The 16,887-nt window shown below is 42.7% G+C and overlaps 1 protein-coding gene across 4 annotated transcripts in view; it reads right to left on the reverse strand.

Annotated features, from left to right (window-relative positions):
* The window catches only part of LOC103059330 (ankyrin repeat and fibronectin type-III domain-containing protein 1-like), a 316,418-nt gene that overhangs the window by 251,059 nt on the left and 48,472 nt on the right, over positions 1 to 16,887 (reverse strand). For 2 of the 4 annotated variants that reach the window (XM_088148164.1, XM_088148162.1), the window contains exon 1: positions 11,807 to 12,028. The exons of the other annotated variants lie outside the window; for them this stretch is intronic. In XM_088148164.1, the coding sequence (XP_088004290.1) occupies positions 11,807 to 11,964 (158 nt within the window). In that variant the 5' untranslated portion in view covers positions 11,965 to 12,028. Of the gene's footprint in view, positions 1 to 11,806; positions 12,029 to 16,887 lie in introns of those variants that run through there. 4 annotated transcript variants of the gene reach the window in all.

Here is a 16,887-nt window from a genome sequence, read left to right on the forward strand (position 1 = left end):
ACCGTCCTTGAGAACAGGTAGTTACAATCGCTTATTCTTTATTTCTGCTACTTCCCGTCTCTTACAGCTACACTCTGTTCTTTGAGTCATTTTCACCAATCCTCAATATATATATTTTTTGCACATTGCTACCCCTGCCCTGCTATTTCCATGCACCAACTTCCACCCCTTTTTTTGTAAAAACCTATTTCCACAATCTCTCTTTTTGTAAAGAATAGATCAGACCTTGACTGTTAACAGCAGGGGTGGGGGCATCTATAGCCCCCACAAATGATACTATATTAAAACTCTGCCACTATGGTCAAGGAAGGGGACGATGGTGCAGCAACATCTGGATCGGTTTAAAAGCTGAAGCTAATTCATTTAAATGAAAGAAATCATCTCCCGTGTTTGGTTTAGGGGTAAACAAAATTTCTGCTCTGTATTAGTCAAACCAGATTTAAAAAAAAAAAAAAATGACATAGTTCTCTAAATCTACACTTTTTAAATTATCTCTTCTGCAAGCCAGTGCCATGTTAGACCAGTATTTTGCTTATTAAAGGGAAGTTCACACAAGCCTTGATTTAACAGCAGCTTCTGGACAAAGGCTATGCTGTTTATGTGAAGCCAAGTGGATATCAGGGGAACGCAGTTGAGATCAGTGCAAAAATCACACTGATCGTGACTCTTCAGATCTGGGCCCTTGCTAACTCAGACACTGGACAGTCCTCATCCAGAAACTCTGAATGGGGCACTCATCACATGAATCCAAGGTCTGATTATCCCCAATTGCCTCATTCCATAACCGGCATGAAGCCATCCTAACAAACCACAATGGCCAGGTTCACCCAACCTGCCAATTCAAAATAAAATATTTATTCTATATATATGGCCCATCTGAAATAAAAGCATATAACAATAAAAAAAAGAAAAAACCAAAGATATACAGGTAGTCCTCATTTAGCTAGCACAATTGGGACCAGCAACTCAGTTGTTAAGCAAAGCGGTCGCTAAGTGAAACCACAACTGTGCTTACGATCTTCAGCTTTCCTTTGATTGGCAGACCTGCAAAAGTTGTAAATGTGAAGACTGGTTGCAAAGTTACTTTTTCATCACCGTCGTAACTGCGAACAGTCGCTAAAGACCACCTGTAGATAAAATCAGCAGCCAAAGTAAAAACAAAACCAACAACAACAAATCAACGCAAGCGTTGCACAAGCTTTGCCACACATCTGGATCTGCAAGCCCAGGGACAAAACTATGTCTTTAACAGCTTTGTAAAAGTCCAACAGGGCCGGAGCCAATCTATTCTCTGGAGGAAAGGTGTTCCAGAGAGTGGGTGCCATGACAGAAAAGGCTTTTTCTGGGCCCAACCAGATACACTTCCTGATAGACGGGCCATGGAGCACAATTCTCCTGTCAGACCTAATAATCGGAAAATCCACAGTGCCAAAATATCATCAGCGTGCAAAAGTAACTTGTACTCACATCCTGCCAAGGTAATACTCGTATTATCCAAAGATTGCCTTCCATTAATAGCTAAACCTTCAAGGATCAAATTAAAAAGCAAGGGTGAAAGTGGGAAGCCCTGCCAAGTACCGCTGTGCAACTCAAAGGAGCGTTGGAATCATTTGGTTGGGATGATTCCAGGGCAAATAATATTCTGGGATTCCAGTCTCTGCATTCCTGCCCATTTATTGTCACACTACTTCAGTGTTCCTCAAACTTGTGTTGAGTTGAAGTCCATGTGTCTTAAAGTTGCCAAGTCTGAGGAACACTGCACTACTTTGACCATAGGTGCCCTACATTAGGGTTCCTCAACCTCAGCATCTTTAAGATGGGTGGACTTCAACTTCTAGAATTCCCCAGCCAGCTTGCTGGCTGGGGAATTCTGGGAGTTGAAGTCCACCCATCTTAAAGTTGCTGAGGTTGAGGAACCCTGCCCTACATTCTATAAACACGGTTCTAAACACTCTTTTTTTAAGATGTCGCTCATAACAGCCAGGTGCTTTCCTTTTTAATGCCAAGCAAACAGATTTGTCTATTACATCCATTTACAGAGCTGCCTATCTCACAGTTACAACTCTGGGCAGTGAACACCAGGTTTAAAAACCAACTAAAATCAGAAATAACAAAGAATGATAAATTAGCGGTGCCTAAGGACAAACCCCACTCATACCATAAGAAAACCCCAAATCGCAGGGATGGACTCACCCAACCTCCAGACTCCATGCCTGAAGGAACATTCAGGTCTTCGAGGATTTATGAAATGCTGGCAGGGTTGGTACCACCCAAATCTCAGGAGTTATGGTCTTCCAGAGGGCAGGCACTGCAATACAGAAGGCCCAGGCTTGCAATCCTAGCACATTCATTTAGCCTCCCCATGTTCTTCCATCTATTTTGTTATCCATTTGGGTCCTGTTAAACAGCACTGTTTAATAGGCAGAACCCAGAGTGTGCCACAACGTCACATCTCCTGGGACAAGCAGAAACAATTGGAGGGAGAGAGTTCCACAAATAACCTGACCCCAAGAGCTTTATAGGTGACAACCAGCACCTTGAATTGCACCCGGAGGTTACAGGAAGCCAGTGTAGTTGGCATATTGAGGTGCACCATAACTGGACTAGCAGCAGCTTCTGAGCAATCTTCAAGGGCAGCCCCAAGTACAGCACACTGTAGTAGTCCAGTCAGGAGGTGGCCAAGGCATGAGTGACCACAAGCAGTGCCTCCTGAACCAGTAAAGGGAACAACTGCCACACAAGAGGGATTTGTGCTAAAGCTTTCCTGCCATCGCTACCTCTTGTTCTTCAAACAGGGAGTCATGGGTCCAGGAGAACCCCCAAATTGAGCACCATTTCTGCCTGGGGCAGTCCTACCCCACTGAGAATGGAAGACAGGGTAGCCAATGAAAAACTCATCTCTTTTCTGGGGAAGAAAGAATATATAAAATACTGATTACTTATCAGTTTAGCTACTGGCAAATTCAAAATCTTAATATCTCATCAGCTAATAAGCAAATCTTCACATTTCCATCCGTTCTAGTATGGTGAAGACATATTTAACTATCAAACAGGGAAGGCATACATTTGCATAATTGCATAAGTGCCCTCAATCATACAGTCTCATCTCTCGTAAAACCACAGATTTCAACAGCTTCCACCATCTCTCTGGTTTTGTGTTTCATTCCTCTGAAGTCTTCCTGCTTGCCAAAGGAGAGATTAAAAATAAAAAGGTTTTATTTTAATTTCATTTAATTTTATTTATTTAAAAACGGCTTCATTGTCGGTGCAGTCGTACGTTGTACGGCTTTTCATCCTGCATCAGGATATGAAGTCTGGTTACTAGGGCAAGTGAAACTTTTAATGTCAGTCGCATTCTCTTTTTCTGTCTTTTGGCTGGGAGGGCCCCCCCCCCATGTGGCCTTAGGGCCAATTCATAGCCACCCCCCTCAAAAAAAAAAAAAAAGAATTAGAAGTCACACCAGCAAAGAGTCAAACATGGATTTAAACCAAGTCAGATTTGGTTCAAGATTGACCTGGTTCATACTCTCTGAACCACTCTTTTGACATGGTCCACTGAACAAGCTACAATGTTGTGTTTGTCCATAATGCTAAGTCAGAAATCCAGATTTATAAGTGGTGATCCTTGGTTGACATCACATCCCGAGCTGCACAAAACTGAACTCAACATGACTTAGTGATGTTGTGGGAATGCAATCACTGTCTATGTTGGCTCTGAAGGGTCCAGGCAGGATCCTTTCCAGTGTACCAGATATTAAATCTGGGACTTTCTTTGAACTTTCCACCAAACACTTTTCACACTGAGCATGGGACTTGGGAAAAGCCTCCAGCTCATTTATACTTTCCCCTTTCTTCCCGAAGCTGTGACATTAAGAAAATATATCCCAGCCACAGTCTCTAATAGAATTTGTAATATTTACATCCCTATTCTAAAATTGCTTCCTTCTCTCTACCTGCACGCAAAACAGAATGACAGCAAGTTCCACCCACCCAGCAATGACTCAGCTAGGAAGCAGTGGGTGGGTTGAACACCAAAAAGTCTTTCGAGTAATCACATCAAAGGTTTTCCCCCCCCCTAGAAGAAGCCCTAACTTTTCTCCAGCCACGGAATGTGTTTAATTTCCCTTAAGACCTGTATAGTTCTCCATTCCAACTGCCTAAAAGGACAATAATGCATTACTAGGAAAGTTCTAGTTGATGCTGAGTAACAAATTACATTCACAACTTGCTCCTGATAGTTTCCATTTGAATATCCAACAGAAAAGCAGCATCCATGACCTTGTGCTCAATCAAAATATGTTCCCATATTGCAGCTTTAAGAACAATTTCACTGCTTAAGTTATAAACCAGTGAAATTAACCTGCTGGAGGCTGATTGAAGAGGTGTAGAAAGCTTCTGTTTTCTTACAGTACTGTTTGTGGGCTGAATGTGGAGATTTTCCTTAATTGACCTCTGCATGTTCTCTCTATAGCCTTCCATCTGTACTCCACTGACCCACACACACTTGTCTGCATGCAGTTCCTGGTGGCCTATGACCGCCAGGGTATATTCCTCAATACATTGCTTTGGCTTCAGGTCACTTTTGAAATTTGGTGTTGGAAACAATGCCTGAGAAGACCATGGACAGCCAAGAAAACAAATGGATCATCAAATAAATCAATCCAGAGTTCTCATTTGAGGCACAAATGGCCAGGCTCAAATTATCATACTTTGGACATGTTATGAGAAGACCTGGCTCTCTGGGGAAGGCTCTGATTCTGGGAAAAGTGGAAGGGAAGAGAAGAGGATGACCAGCAGCAAGGTGGACAGACTTAATTACAGTGGCTATGAGTGCACTATTGGAAGATCTAAAGGACTAGGTTAGAGATAAGACCGTTGGGGAGAAAATCAATCTATGTAGTTTTGTTGAGGAGAAAATCTATCTATGTAGTTTTATTGGGGAGAAAATCTATCTATGCAGTTGCTAAGAATCAACATTGACTTGATGGCATAGACTCAATCAATAAATCACACACAGAAGTCCTGAAACGTTCTGAATACAAGTTTACTTATATTCTATAACATATTCTATGTTGTTCTAACTGTACAGCATAAGCCAGAGTTCCCAATTCACCTGGTTTTTCATTCTCAAGTATACTAATGGTGCCTAGTCATTCTTATTTGCTTCTCCAAAACCGGTTTTTATTTTTATTCTTTTAACACATTACCCTCAGGTTTCTTAGAAGGTTAAAAAAAAAAACCAAGAATTCATCAAGAGGAAACTGGATTCATCAAAGACACCTCTCAAAAGAAGACCAAATTCTGAAGCCTCCTTACAGTTCCTGGCATGTGTGGGAGCAAGAAACCAGAACTTGGGCTCAAAGTTTGTTGTAGTTGTTCCCCCAAGCACAAGACAAACCAGCATGTATGATTATGAACAGGAAACTACGGACCTTCAGAATTCTGCTTGGCTACTTCCTAAAATCAGCAACCACCCATGAGAATTCTTCATGGAAGGAAAAACTCAAGTGGATTTCAACAATATGGTTTTGACCAAAGGTTAATACTGTACGTCCCCATGTAGCAATTTGGTTTTGCTGCTTTTTCTAAACCTAAGGAACCTACACCCTGTGAAACTTTTCCTCCTCTTACCTCCAAATGACATTATGATGTAATAAAATGCATAACCAGCATAGAAATGAGGATAAGTTCAATTCAAGGTAATTAAGCATTTTGCCATAGGCAATTTTACAAGATTTACACAGAGCAAGAAGGAAAACACTCAAGTTAATCTTCACTGGTTTAATACAAAACTAAATAGATACGGTCACTTGCCAATTTCTGCAAATTACCCAATTTTAATTTCTGTTCTCCAAAGTATTTTCACACAAACCCTTGCATAGTAGATTCTGTCTCCAGCTGTATCATTCTAAGAGCTAGGGTTTATATTTAGACACACTCAGAAGTGAAAATTATTATAATTAAAGCAGGTCAGACTGTTACCCAGAGAAAAATTCCTACAGAAGAGGCAGGGCCAGTCTATGAATGATACCCAAGTTTTATCACTGGGAATTCCCAAATGCACTTTATATTGCCTCCCCCCGCCCCCGAAAAGGGAAAATAATTGTGATTGGAACTGTGGTATCACAGTCCTCTTTTTAAGTAAATACATTTTCTTCTTTCATGGCTTATTCATTTAATAGAATTTGTAATCTATTCTTCAGAATGTCTTGTGACTATAGTTCAGAAAATAATGACATAGCAATTCAGAATATATAATCCAAGGCCTACAGTGGAGAATCTCTTCCAAGAAAGTTAATGGATGACCTTATGATAAACCAAAGTAAAACAAACAATGACTTATTTAATAGACCATAATTGGTTGGTTTTACAAAAACATGAAATCATAATCCATGGATTACGAGACTTAATGTCTAGGTTCACAGAACATACAAAACCACAGAAGATTGTGGTTTAGCATAAATCTAGGCAACATCACATTCCTTTATTAAAGCAAGAACTTCTTACTTTCTCCAAAGCAAGCGTGTTAAAATGTATCTTATCTCCACCCCATTGATTTAAGGACTAAATATTTTTAAAAACCAAATGAAGTTTAATTCTGTTCCCCTGGATTTCTTTGCAATGTGCAAGGAATGAAGGCTATTACTCATCATAGAAAAGTTCCATGTTAACCTGATTTCTGTTGAGGACCAACTCAACAGTTTCTTTAAAATCAGAACTGGCCCTCATGAGATTGGCTTTTGAGTTCTGGGGAGGGGAGGTGTATTTCTTTATTCCTGTCATGAATCTGATCCAGATCTCACTATTTGGCTGCTATTTGCCCCAAGGGCCTCAAGCAAGAAGCTTCCTTCCCATTCCCAAGTATGCAAGGGTGAGTCATATGCTTTGGCAGAGAAGGCCCCCAATATCTGACCTTCATGAGTCCTTAAGAAATAACCTCAATTGCATCGCCTCAGACTCCCAAGCTCCTCAATCTCCAAGTCCTGTCCTGCCTGCCTCAGGTTCTCCAGGGTAGACACCAACCTTATGGAATAATGCCAGGCCCCAAAGCTGACATATTTCAGGCATCTTTTCAAAGCCCATCTTTTTATGTTGACCTTCATAAATTCCCTCAAATATTAGTCTTCAAATGGATTGACTTTACTTTGAATTTTTTTTTTAAATTACTGTCCCCTCTTTGAGGATTTTTTTTTTAAAAAATCAAAAGCTTTAAATATACTTTTAATAAAAGAAAAAATTCTGGAAGCCAGGCTGGAAACAGGTGTCCCAAAGCATCTAATTCCATCACGATGGGCTATGATGCCTCAGCGACCTATCTCCATGATCCACAACTAAGGCACATGGAGCAGACACACCCAAAAAAGTATAGACTTTGGTGCTTGATATGCAAACCTATGCAACTCAATGAAACAACCAGGGTGCAATGTCACTTCCTCCCTTGACATCGTCACTCCATGCTAAAATGGAACATGTTTTGTCTGGGAAGCTGTCAACGGGGGATCTATATTTCATAGTTTCCAGAAAAATACCAGGCTCACATTATCAAAGTTGAGTGACCAAGGTCAACATGGACAGTTCCTTATTTGAACTGCACGATCTCAAAGCAAAAATAAGGCTTCCATATAAATAACATGCAGAAACAATGTGAAAAGAAAAAAGAAAAAAAGCTGGCTGAATTCACACAGTTCATTAAGTCATAGGTCTGTTTAACCATAATCTGTTGATAAGGCACAATTGGACTGATTTGCACATACTGCTCAGCCGAAAGCAAACAAATTGTGTAATGGCTCAGAGCAACTCGGTTGCTAGCTCCTTTCAAGTCATCAAGTCTTTAGAATAGCTTATTAACAGAACATCTGGAGCTGGAATAATTGGGGGAAGTTCTGGTGAAGAATCTGAAGGCCTAGGTGAAGAACAGGTTTTGGTCTAGAGCAGTCTTCTCAACTTTTTTTACCTTGGAGGAAGCCTTGAAATAATTTTTATGTCTCAGGGAACTTCTACATAAATATCACAAAAACTTCAAAAACTTCACTATACAAATCACTTCTAACCCGCACAATCCATGTTGCACAATGTTTACAACAACAGCAAAGCAGTGAGCTGGCAGCTGAGTGGTAGCCCATAAAAATTCCCACCACTGTGTGCACTAGCATGGCACAGTACGTGAAGTTCAACAAACTTTTTTTTTTTTTTTTACATTGCAATCTCTCGTGGAACCTTAAAGTTGAGAAAGGCTGGTCCAGAGTAGTGTTTCTCAACCTTGCCAACTTGAAGATGGGTGGACTTCAATTTCCAGTATGATGTGTGAATCAAGTGAGCCTAACCTCAACCTTAACCCTATCCTCCATGCAGTTTGTCCCTAGGACCTCTACAGCAGTGTTTCTCAACCCTGGCAACTTGAAGATGGGTGGACTCCAACTCCCAGAATCCCCAGCCAGCATGGGGAATTCTGGAAGTTGAAGTCCACCCATCTTCAAGTTGCCAAGGTTGAGAAACACTGGTCTAGAGCAATGAACCTAACACCATGTCATCCCAGATAGAAGGAACATGATTGGAAAAGTGAACTGGAGGAAATTGATTAAACAGCTCTGCCCAGCCAAAAGTGAAGACACAGACACCATTCCTTCCAAAAACAAGAGCCAAAATCTGTGAGACCCCAAATCTTACTTTGAGTATTTATGGACCGTAAGTTTTGGTGACCTCCTGAGTTTGGGAGCATTATTTAAAAGCGTTTGAATTGTATCAGGCAGGGCAATACGGGCACTGTGCTAAACTTCTGGAACGCAAGGCCATTGCCACGTGTTACCATGGACTTCCTTTCCTATACCTTCTTTCTCTCCATTGGATTTCTCTCTCTTCTTTCTCTGAGGAGCTGAAGATGATGTACACAATGCTCCTTCTACACTAGTTTTCCCTCACAACTACCACCATGTAGGAGAGTTTGGGCTGAGAGAGACTGGACTGGCCCACCGTTATGCAGAAAGGCCTTCCTTTTTTAAATAATAGTTTTATTATGCTTATTTTATTTACGTAAGCCACTTTGAGGCCAATGATCAGGATAGCATCTACATGCTGTAAAATAAATAAATCATCCACGCACCCCTCCCTCCCTTCCCAGAATGGATTATGTTAGAGTGAAAAACAGTGACAGTTCATCAAGGGTGTGAGTAAGGCAATCAGCTTTTTCAATTTAAAAACAGCTCCTCTGAGCTGCTGGGTTGAACAGTATCTTACAAACTAAAAGCAGGAGAAAAAAACCACATTAACATCAAAGACAGAGTGCTGCGTTCAAGCCTATCGATGAACAGAAACGTAGCGCACCCGACTTTAGTTCTGAAAGGAAAAGAATTAAACTTATTTGCACCTGTATTTTTGTATTACAAGGGATAAATAAATGTAATCCAGCAACCCCAATATTTATAGAGTTGATTTATTTCTTTTGGATTGCCAATTAAATCTCAACTCAAAAGAGTGTGATGCACACCTTTAACTTGCAACAGCCACACAGATAACTAATAGGAGCAACTTCGTTTCTATTTTTAAAAATAAGATAATACAATAACTTCATCATGGTTTATGGGGAGAAATGTTTAATCTGTAAAGACTGCAAAGGATTCTATTGAAAGCAGCAAGCGAATAAACAAACTTCCGACACTCTTTGCCATTAAGCAATTCCCCAAAATTCCCATGAGTGGTTCTGCATTTCATCCTCCTCCCATTTAAATTTTGTCGTTGTTCGACAAAAAAGAAAACATTTCTTCTGCTTTTATCTGGGCTCTTCCAAGCCAAATGTGATGCTATAAAAGAGAAGGGGGGGGGGGAGAAAGAAATCTCTAATTTGGGGACAAAAAAGGGGGGGGGAATTGTTGTGTTGATCCAATAAGGGTAAAAAAGCTAAATAAAAAGAGTAATTTTAACCTAATACCTTTATAATGAGACCTGCCAAAATCACAGAGTTAGGCTTTCCGATGAACAGAACTCCTCCTTGGACTCTGTATTCAAGAAAACCAGTAATGTAAAAGGGGAAAAAAGGAGGAAATTTAATGGGATGAATAGTGGAGTGTCTGTTCCCAATGCTACAAGGATTAAGATGGCAACTCTTTAGAATGCTTTTTACAGAGAAGTTAGGATAGATTGTGTCTTCACCAAAGTAGATGAATCAATGGCCACTGTCTTCGTAACTAGAAACAGTTCTTCTGATTTCTTGAGAGGGTGCTGAGTGTGGCCACCCAAAAGCATTTTTCAACGATACCATAAAATGATTCTACAACCAGCTATTGATCTTTTTTTTAAGGAAAAAGTATGCTTTCCAGCCATTTTAGTAGTCTGTGGGTGCCATACCTACCACATCATCTAAAATTAAAATCCTAACACTGGGAAGTATAGATTTCTCTTTCCATTTTTCTATCTTAGAGAGAAAAATCCAACAACTACTAGGGGCAGAATCAAACTGGTTTTTATAGTTTCAAAAAGAGAACATTGATCAATTGTCCATTGGGGATTGTGATCATCTCTTACATTCTGTCAAGGCACTGAAGCCTCATAACTTAGCAAGACAAGAAGGTGAACATTCGCATCCTTAAGGTGTACTCAGTTACAAAGGAATATGGAAATACACTGATACACACAACGTGCTAAGACATGCTTTAATCACAAGTTATTCAATAAACCACAATTGGCTGACTTCGCACAACACATTAACCCAGAACCAAACAAAAACCAACTTAAGCCAGTATCAAGGCCCAGATACCTCCAGCTCTAATTTGAGTGGTTCATCTGAGCTGCAGGGCAATACCCCAACCCACTTGGCAAAGAACATTCACATGTTACTATCACAAGTATTAAATCTGGTACTCAAACCAGTTATTTGCCTTCAACAACTCCAACACAGACTCTCCTTCCTAGGCATTGAAGACTTCAATCGATGAAAAGGCAGAACTATAGACTTCGCTCAAATAATTCATATCACTATCCCCAATTCAAGATGAACAGCAACTCTTCCCCGGAGAAAGGGAAAACTCAGTTACAGAGTCAGGCAGAACAAACAACATGCCATCTTGATGTCACCAATGCCCACCCCAGATCTTCCTAGTGAGAAATGGCAGCTAGAACTCTACTTGAAAGCATACAAGAGTGCGCATAATGCAGACGTTAAAGCCTGCATTCATGTCAACCACAGAAAGAGTAAAGTTGAAGTGAACGTTGTCCTAAGGTTGGAAGTGATGCTGGTTTTGAGTTCACAATCACACTAAGATACGGTTTGCTTTCGCATGGATTGTTGAACGAGCTATTATGGTTCGGCTCTAAACCACAGGTCACAGAATGACAAACCGCTCCGTTTGCAAGCTGTATTAAGCCACAACCATGCAATATGGGATGCCAGACATTGTAGATTCCAGGACATCAAGCTTCACAAGAAGACAGAACCCTTCCTCCTATGTCTTGAAATTGGACCCAGCATTTACCCCTTCGGTGGTAGGTACAGTCGGAAAACAGTGATATTTGCTTTGCTATATAATTATGAAATGACAGCATAGACACCCACCTAGAGGTTTCTCAAGTCTCCCAGAAACCTGTTTTCAGCAATCTGAAATTCTCGGTCCTTAGATCATACTCTGAAATCTGCAGTCCAAGGGACTCCATGCTTTGGGTACGGCTATTCTTATTCTTACACGTTCTAAACACAGTGAGAGAAACCCCATTCCCATCACCCATCCCTTCTACCTAGACCCAACTGCACATGCCAAAAACCACGGTGAAGGAAAGGTGAAGGAGGATTTTTTTTTTTATGCCCCTCTTCCACTACCTGCATTCGGTGAGATTACAGCAGTAACTGCCACTCCTCTTGCTACTCCTCCGATCCGATCGAAATTCATTTCTGGACTTCCGGAGGCTGAAGTATTCGGTCAGCTTCCCAAAAGACGACATGGCAGCAACACAGTCCAACCTTCTGCGCGTGGACATATGCGTGGGTAAACCTATGCGCCCTGTTACAGGCTAGAGCCAGCGTGTTTGCTTAACTCAAGATGTTTCACCCAATGCTGGCTGTTGAAGAGAGTTGAAGAGAGAAAAAGCAAGGAGTTTAGAAAGAACAAGCGACAACCTTCCAGGGTCTGATACTGTTTACTCAAAAGCAACACACGGCATAGAGAAATTATGAATTAAGGGCATCCTCGTGGCGCCTAGAGGGGGAAAAAAACACCTTTGGCACCGACAGAATGCATTTCACAGTTCTTGCTCTGAAGAAAAGGTTTGCACAAAGACGGGCATTTACATAAGAAAGTGGAGGGGAGCCGAGATGAGTTTAATTAAAATGGAGGCTCAGTAGCTTTTTATCATGGACCTTTCAAAGGGGGGATTGCACCAGTAAAAGGAGGAAGGGTGTAAAAAACTGGGTTGCAAGCTGCGAAAGACCATTTTCTCTGGCAAAATCTGGTCGGCCGGTGATGCCGATCGGGGGACTCAGAGAATAAACTGCTGCCGTAGGACAGATAAAAGGAAAAAGCACGGATGGAAGGTGGATCGGTCATCCTAAATTCATGAGAACTTTCAGGAGCACCACATTATTAACATTTAACCAGAAGAGGCAAATTTGGACGCCAAGAAGAAGAAAATACTTGGACAGGGCATATTTAATTGCCTAATGCAAATATGATTAGAAAAAGGACATGGTCGTGAAACAGCAAATTAGCCAAGTATCCTTTCCCAACTGTTGTGGATGCCATATTAAAAACAGAGCGTGGAGCTGCTCTTTTGCTGCCTAAAGCAACATCCTAGAACAGAGGAGGGTTGGATCTGTCACACAATTTTCCTGCAAACAATTTTATTTTCCGTAGCAACACGCTCCCGCTTCAGCCATCCTACGAGCAAGACGTCCAGGTCTGAAGCAGAGTGTCCAACCTCAACTGCCCAGCATATCCCCCCCGCCCAAAAGCACAGCTGCTTCCCAAAAAGGACTGTAAAGAGCAAAAGGGAGATTTCCCAAAAGCTCTGTGCTGTTCTACGTCTTTAACAGTATTTCAGAAAACGCTCCAAGCGAGGATGGCAATTCCTCTTGCCTTTGCTCTAGCAGGGTTCCTCCGAGATGCCCCCAAATTGCAAAGCCTGCATGCACGTCAGCCCAAATGAGCGCAAAGCAGGAACCCCTCTCGTCCTATCCCCCTTTCTCCTCTTCCACGACAGGACTGAGCATCGAGGCAGATGCCTGAACACAAGCACAGCAGAGCATCCGAAACACACACACGTACGTCCGCCAAGAGAGAGGGGAGAAGCAAGAAGGGCAGGGTGGAAGGCAAGAAAAACAAACCACAATTAAACCCATGTATGTGTGCAGGGCACCTGCTGGCTTCCCAGCTTTACGAGGGTCTGCTGTGTTGGCAATAGCTTCCTGCAGTCTCCAAATGAGAATCTCTCCCTGCCTCTCTTTCCCTTTCAGCCGCTTGGCAGTAGGTTTTAAAAAAAAAAAAAACACCCTCCGGAACACCGTCTTGCTCCTGTTAAGATTTTATGAGACCCAGAGGCAGCCTGGAGAATCTCTTTGCCTCTTCCATCCGACGCCCGAACAAGCTTTCCTTCACCTCCTCTCGCCAAAGTCAGATAACCCCATCTCTGTCTCTGCGCTATATTAATTTCTTGGCTGCCTCTAAAAGAAAATAATAATCAGTCAATCTACTTGCCGAGAGGAGACTCCAAACGGCATTTGCTTGGGGGCTCTCGGTCTTCTCACATGTCCACTCAGCCTGGAGAGCTCTCTGTCCCTCGTCCCTTATCGGAGGCAGGACTGTCACCCCGACAAACGTGATCTTCCAAAGGAGGTTGGGGAAAGCCAAGCGGAGGGTGGCACAAGCAGAGGGTGGCACGGAGGTGGGGAGGGGAGCAAAGGAGGGGGTGGCAGAGCGGACAGATGGAGGAAAACACAACACCAGCACTTTCCACTGCGCTAAGTACCCAGTCCTACAGCAAGGCTCTTCGAGATGCAGACAGCATTTTCGGGAATGACAGTCACCTTGGGAAGGCTCTCATAATGATTACCTGACGCAGAAAAAATTGCCAGCTCCTAAGCAACACAATGGGAACGGGAGGCAACGTATCGCCTATTGGCAAGGTGAGGAGGCTTAGAGTGGGATGGGGGGTCGAGGGAGGGGGGGAGAAGGATTGTCACATCATCTCTCCATCGTCTGGATCCTCTGACCGGTGTCCAGCAGAGAGCAGATTGTCTTAGTTTGACTGACTGCACTTTCTCATCGTCGGCTCGAGGGAACTATTATCGCTGCATACAGGTGGCAGCATGGAATATATTCTGCACAATTCTGGCAGGCAGGTGAAGACAGAGGTGGGCTGATCTAACGAAGAGTGCACCGAGGCTACAACGCGACCAGTTAAGGACTGGCAGGTTAAAATGGCTACCGGTCATCTCAACCAGCAGCCCAAAGCACTTTCTCTCTCTCTTTTTTTTATGACCCAGCATACACTAAAGTCTCTGGCTGGAAGCATTGCCTAGCCAACGCTGGCTGATTTCTTCAGGGCAAACCAGATCAGACTGGCTTCCTTCTCTGGTGGACGACCATCAAGAAACCCCCAGGGCAGTAGCAAGATGGGGAGTCAAAAAAAGCATGCCCCGCCCCAAAAGAGTGATGGGAAACCATTTCCTGTTGCCAGGAAAACCCCCTGGATGCATCCTTGAAACCATGAGAAATGGTCATCTCAAGGGAGTGCCACTAGACATGGAGGCCTTCAGGTCCAAACAGGACAGCGAGAGACAGAAACAACAGCGAGGAGGGGAGGAGGAAGAGAAGGTTAAGGATCCCACAGGAAAAGACAGCCCTTTAGAAATCTGATCTTTACAAAGTCTAATGCAAACTGCATGGATCCGTATCTTTCACGCTCATGTGTGAACAGTTCTCCCCCAGGCACATTATCCAATCTTCCAGTGCAGTCTGCACTTTAAAGGAAAAAAAAAACCACTATCAAAATATATTTAAAAAGCAGGGCATTGAGAAACAATGCATAGGTTTAAAAGCCAAGGCTCACGTCCATCTGGCATCGTAAATTCATATAGGAACGGAAGATATTGCTAGTAAAATGCATGCCAGTGGAGCACGGAATTCAAGTAGGTTCATCCCTCTATTGCTACTCTTGAGAGGTACTGAAGTGCTACGGTTCAAATATTATCAGCGAGTTGTCACTCTCTTTAGAAAACCACTGTGGGTTTTTTGCCATGGGTTGTAAGAGATCCTATCATGATCTGAGTAGAAGGATGGCCCAGGGCACCATGTGAGCGAGGCGAGGAAAGCCTGTGAGCACACCTGGAATACTTTCCAACCCTTCACCAGCCATGTCTGCAAAGCATTTTCTTCCATAATCAAATAACATGTCACATCAGTTTGTGCGTGCGTGCGTTTCTGCTCTTCCCTTTGTGTGTGTGTGTGTGTGTGTGTATATATATATATATATATATATATACACATACATACATACATACACACACACATACATACACACATACACACACACACAGTGGTACCTCGGGATACGAACTTAATCCGTTCTGTGACTCTGGTTGCAACTCGAGTTGGTCTCAAGTCGAGGTAAAGTTTCCCATAGGGTTCAATATAAATCCGGTTAACCCGTTCCGCCCTCCGCCCGAATTTGGTCGCAACCCGAGGCAATTTTCTCTTCAGAGCCTTTCTCCCGCCAAGCCTGCTCTGCATTTTCTTTGGAGCCATGCTAACACGCACACCAAAAACCTTCGCAAAACACCGCAAAACACACCACAAGCCTCACCGAACGTCTCCTTGCTACCGCGACCTCGCCCACAGGAAGCCGCGACCGCGTGGCAGCATGGAAAACAGCCGCAGATCTGGTTCGTTAGTAGAGGCATTTGTAACCCGAGGTAAATTTTTCATGGCGAAGCTGGTCGTAACCCGAAATGTTCGTTAGTAGAAGTGTTCATATCCCGAGGTACCACTGTATATATATTTGGGCTGGGCAGCCCAGGGCAGCCTCATACTCTGTTCCTGGTCACATAACCAGAAAGGACAAAGGCTTAGAAGGGAACAGTTGATAGCATTCAGAGCCACTGCCCAATTCCTCCTTCCATCAGAAAATTGTTTCTGGACTTTTTTTTTTTTTTTCCCCTGCGGCCCTTGACTGGATCTGGCCCATTGTTGAACTCAAGCTTCCATTTGCTGGCTTCTGCCACCCCACCAAATTTTGTCCCAATCTGTTCAGTTTTCAAGAGGTACCTGATCCCCTTAAATAATGTATTTCCAATATTCTGTTGGGTTGGAAAGAACAAAAAGAAAGATAAAACTTGATCTACAGAGAGTTTGAGACGTTTCCATTGTTCACATCCCGGGATGAATCTCAGCCATGTTTGGTGGATCCAGTTATTTGTCCTGGGGTTTAAGCCAGTTTTAGAGGATGGCCCAACTACAACTTGTTGAAGATGGGAGACAACCGCTGAACAGTATCCCAGTTAGTTCTCAAGCACATATGCCATGTATTATTGGGTGTAAGGCTTAATAAGTTCACTTGCACTTTTGCTAAACAACCTGTTTTTGGGGTTTGGCTGACTTCACAAACTGCAACCTTCATTACAAACCATCACTTGGGTTCCAGATCCCGTGGGCGGGATTCCATCAGACCCATCTGATTCCAAGCAACCACTTTGTCTAAACCAAGGGGGTCCCCAAACTCTTTAGCTCATCGGCCCCTTCACGAAGTTTCAGACTGTTCATCGACCCCCAAACATTGATTACTGAAAATAATTCAATAAATACTACCTCAACTAACGGTACTATGAATATTAAGAAGAGTAACATCTATAATGGATAGTCCAATCAACCCTTGGGGTTCCATATTGACCACTTTGGAAAACCCTGGTCT

Source organism: Python bivittatus, unplaced genomic scaffold, assembly GCF_059951505.1.
Source record: "Python bivittatus isolate LINGU-HERP-01145 unplaced genomic scaffold, Pbiv_v1 ctg000560_np1212, whole genome shotgun sequence".
NCBI classification, from domain to species: Eukaryota; Metazoa; Chordata; class Lepidosauria; order Squamata; family Pythonidae; genus Python; species Python bivittatus.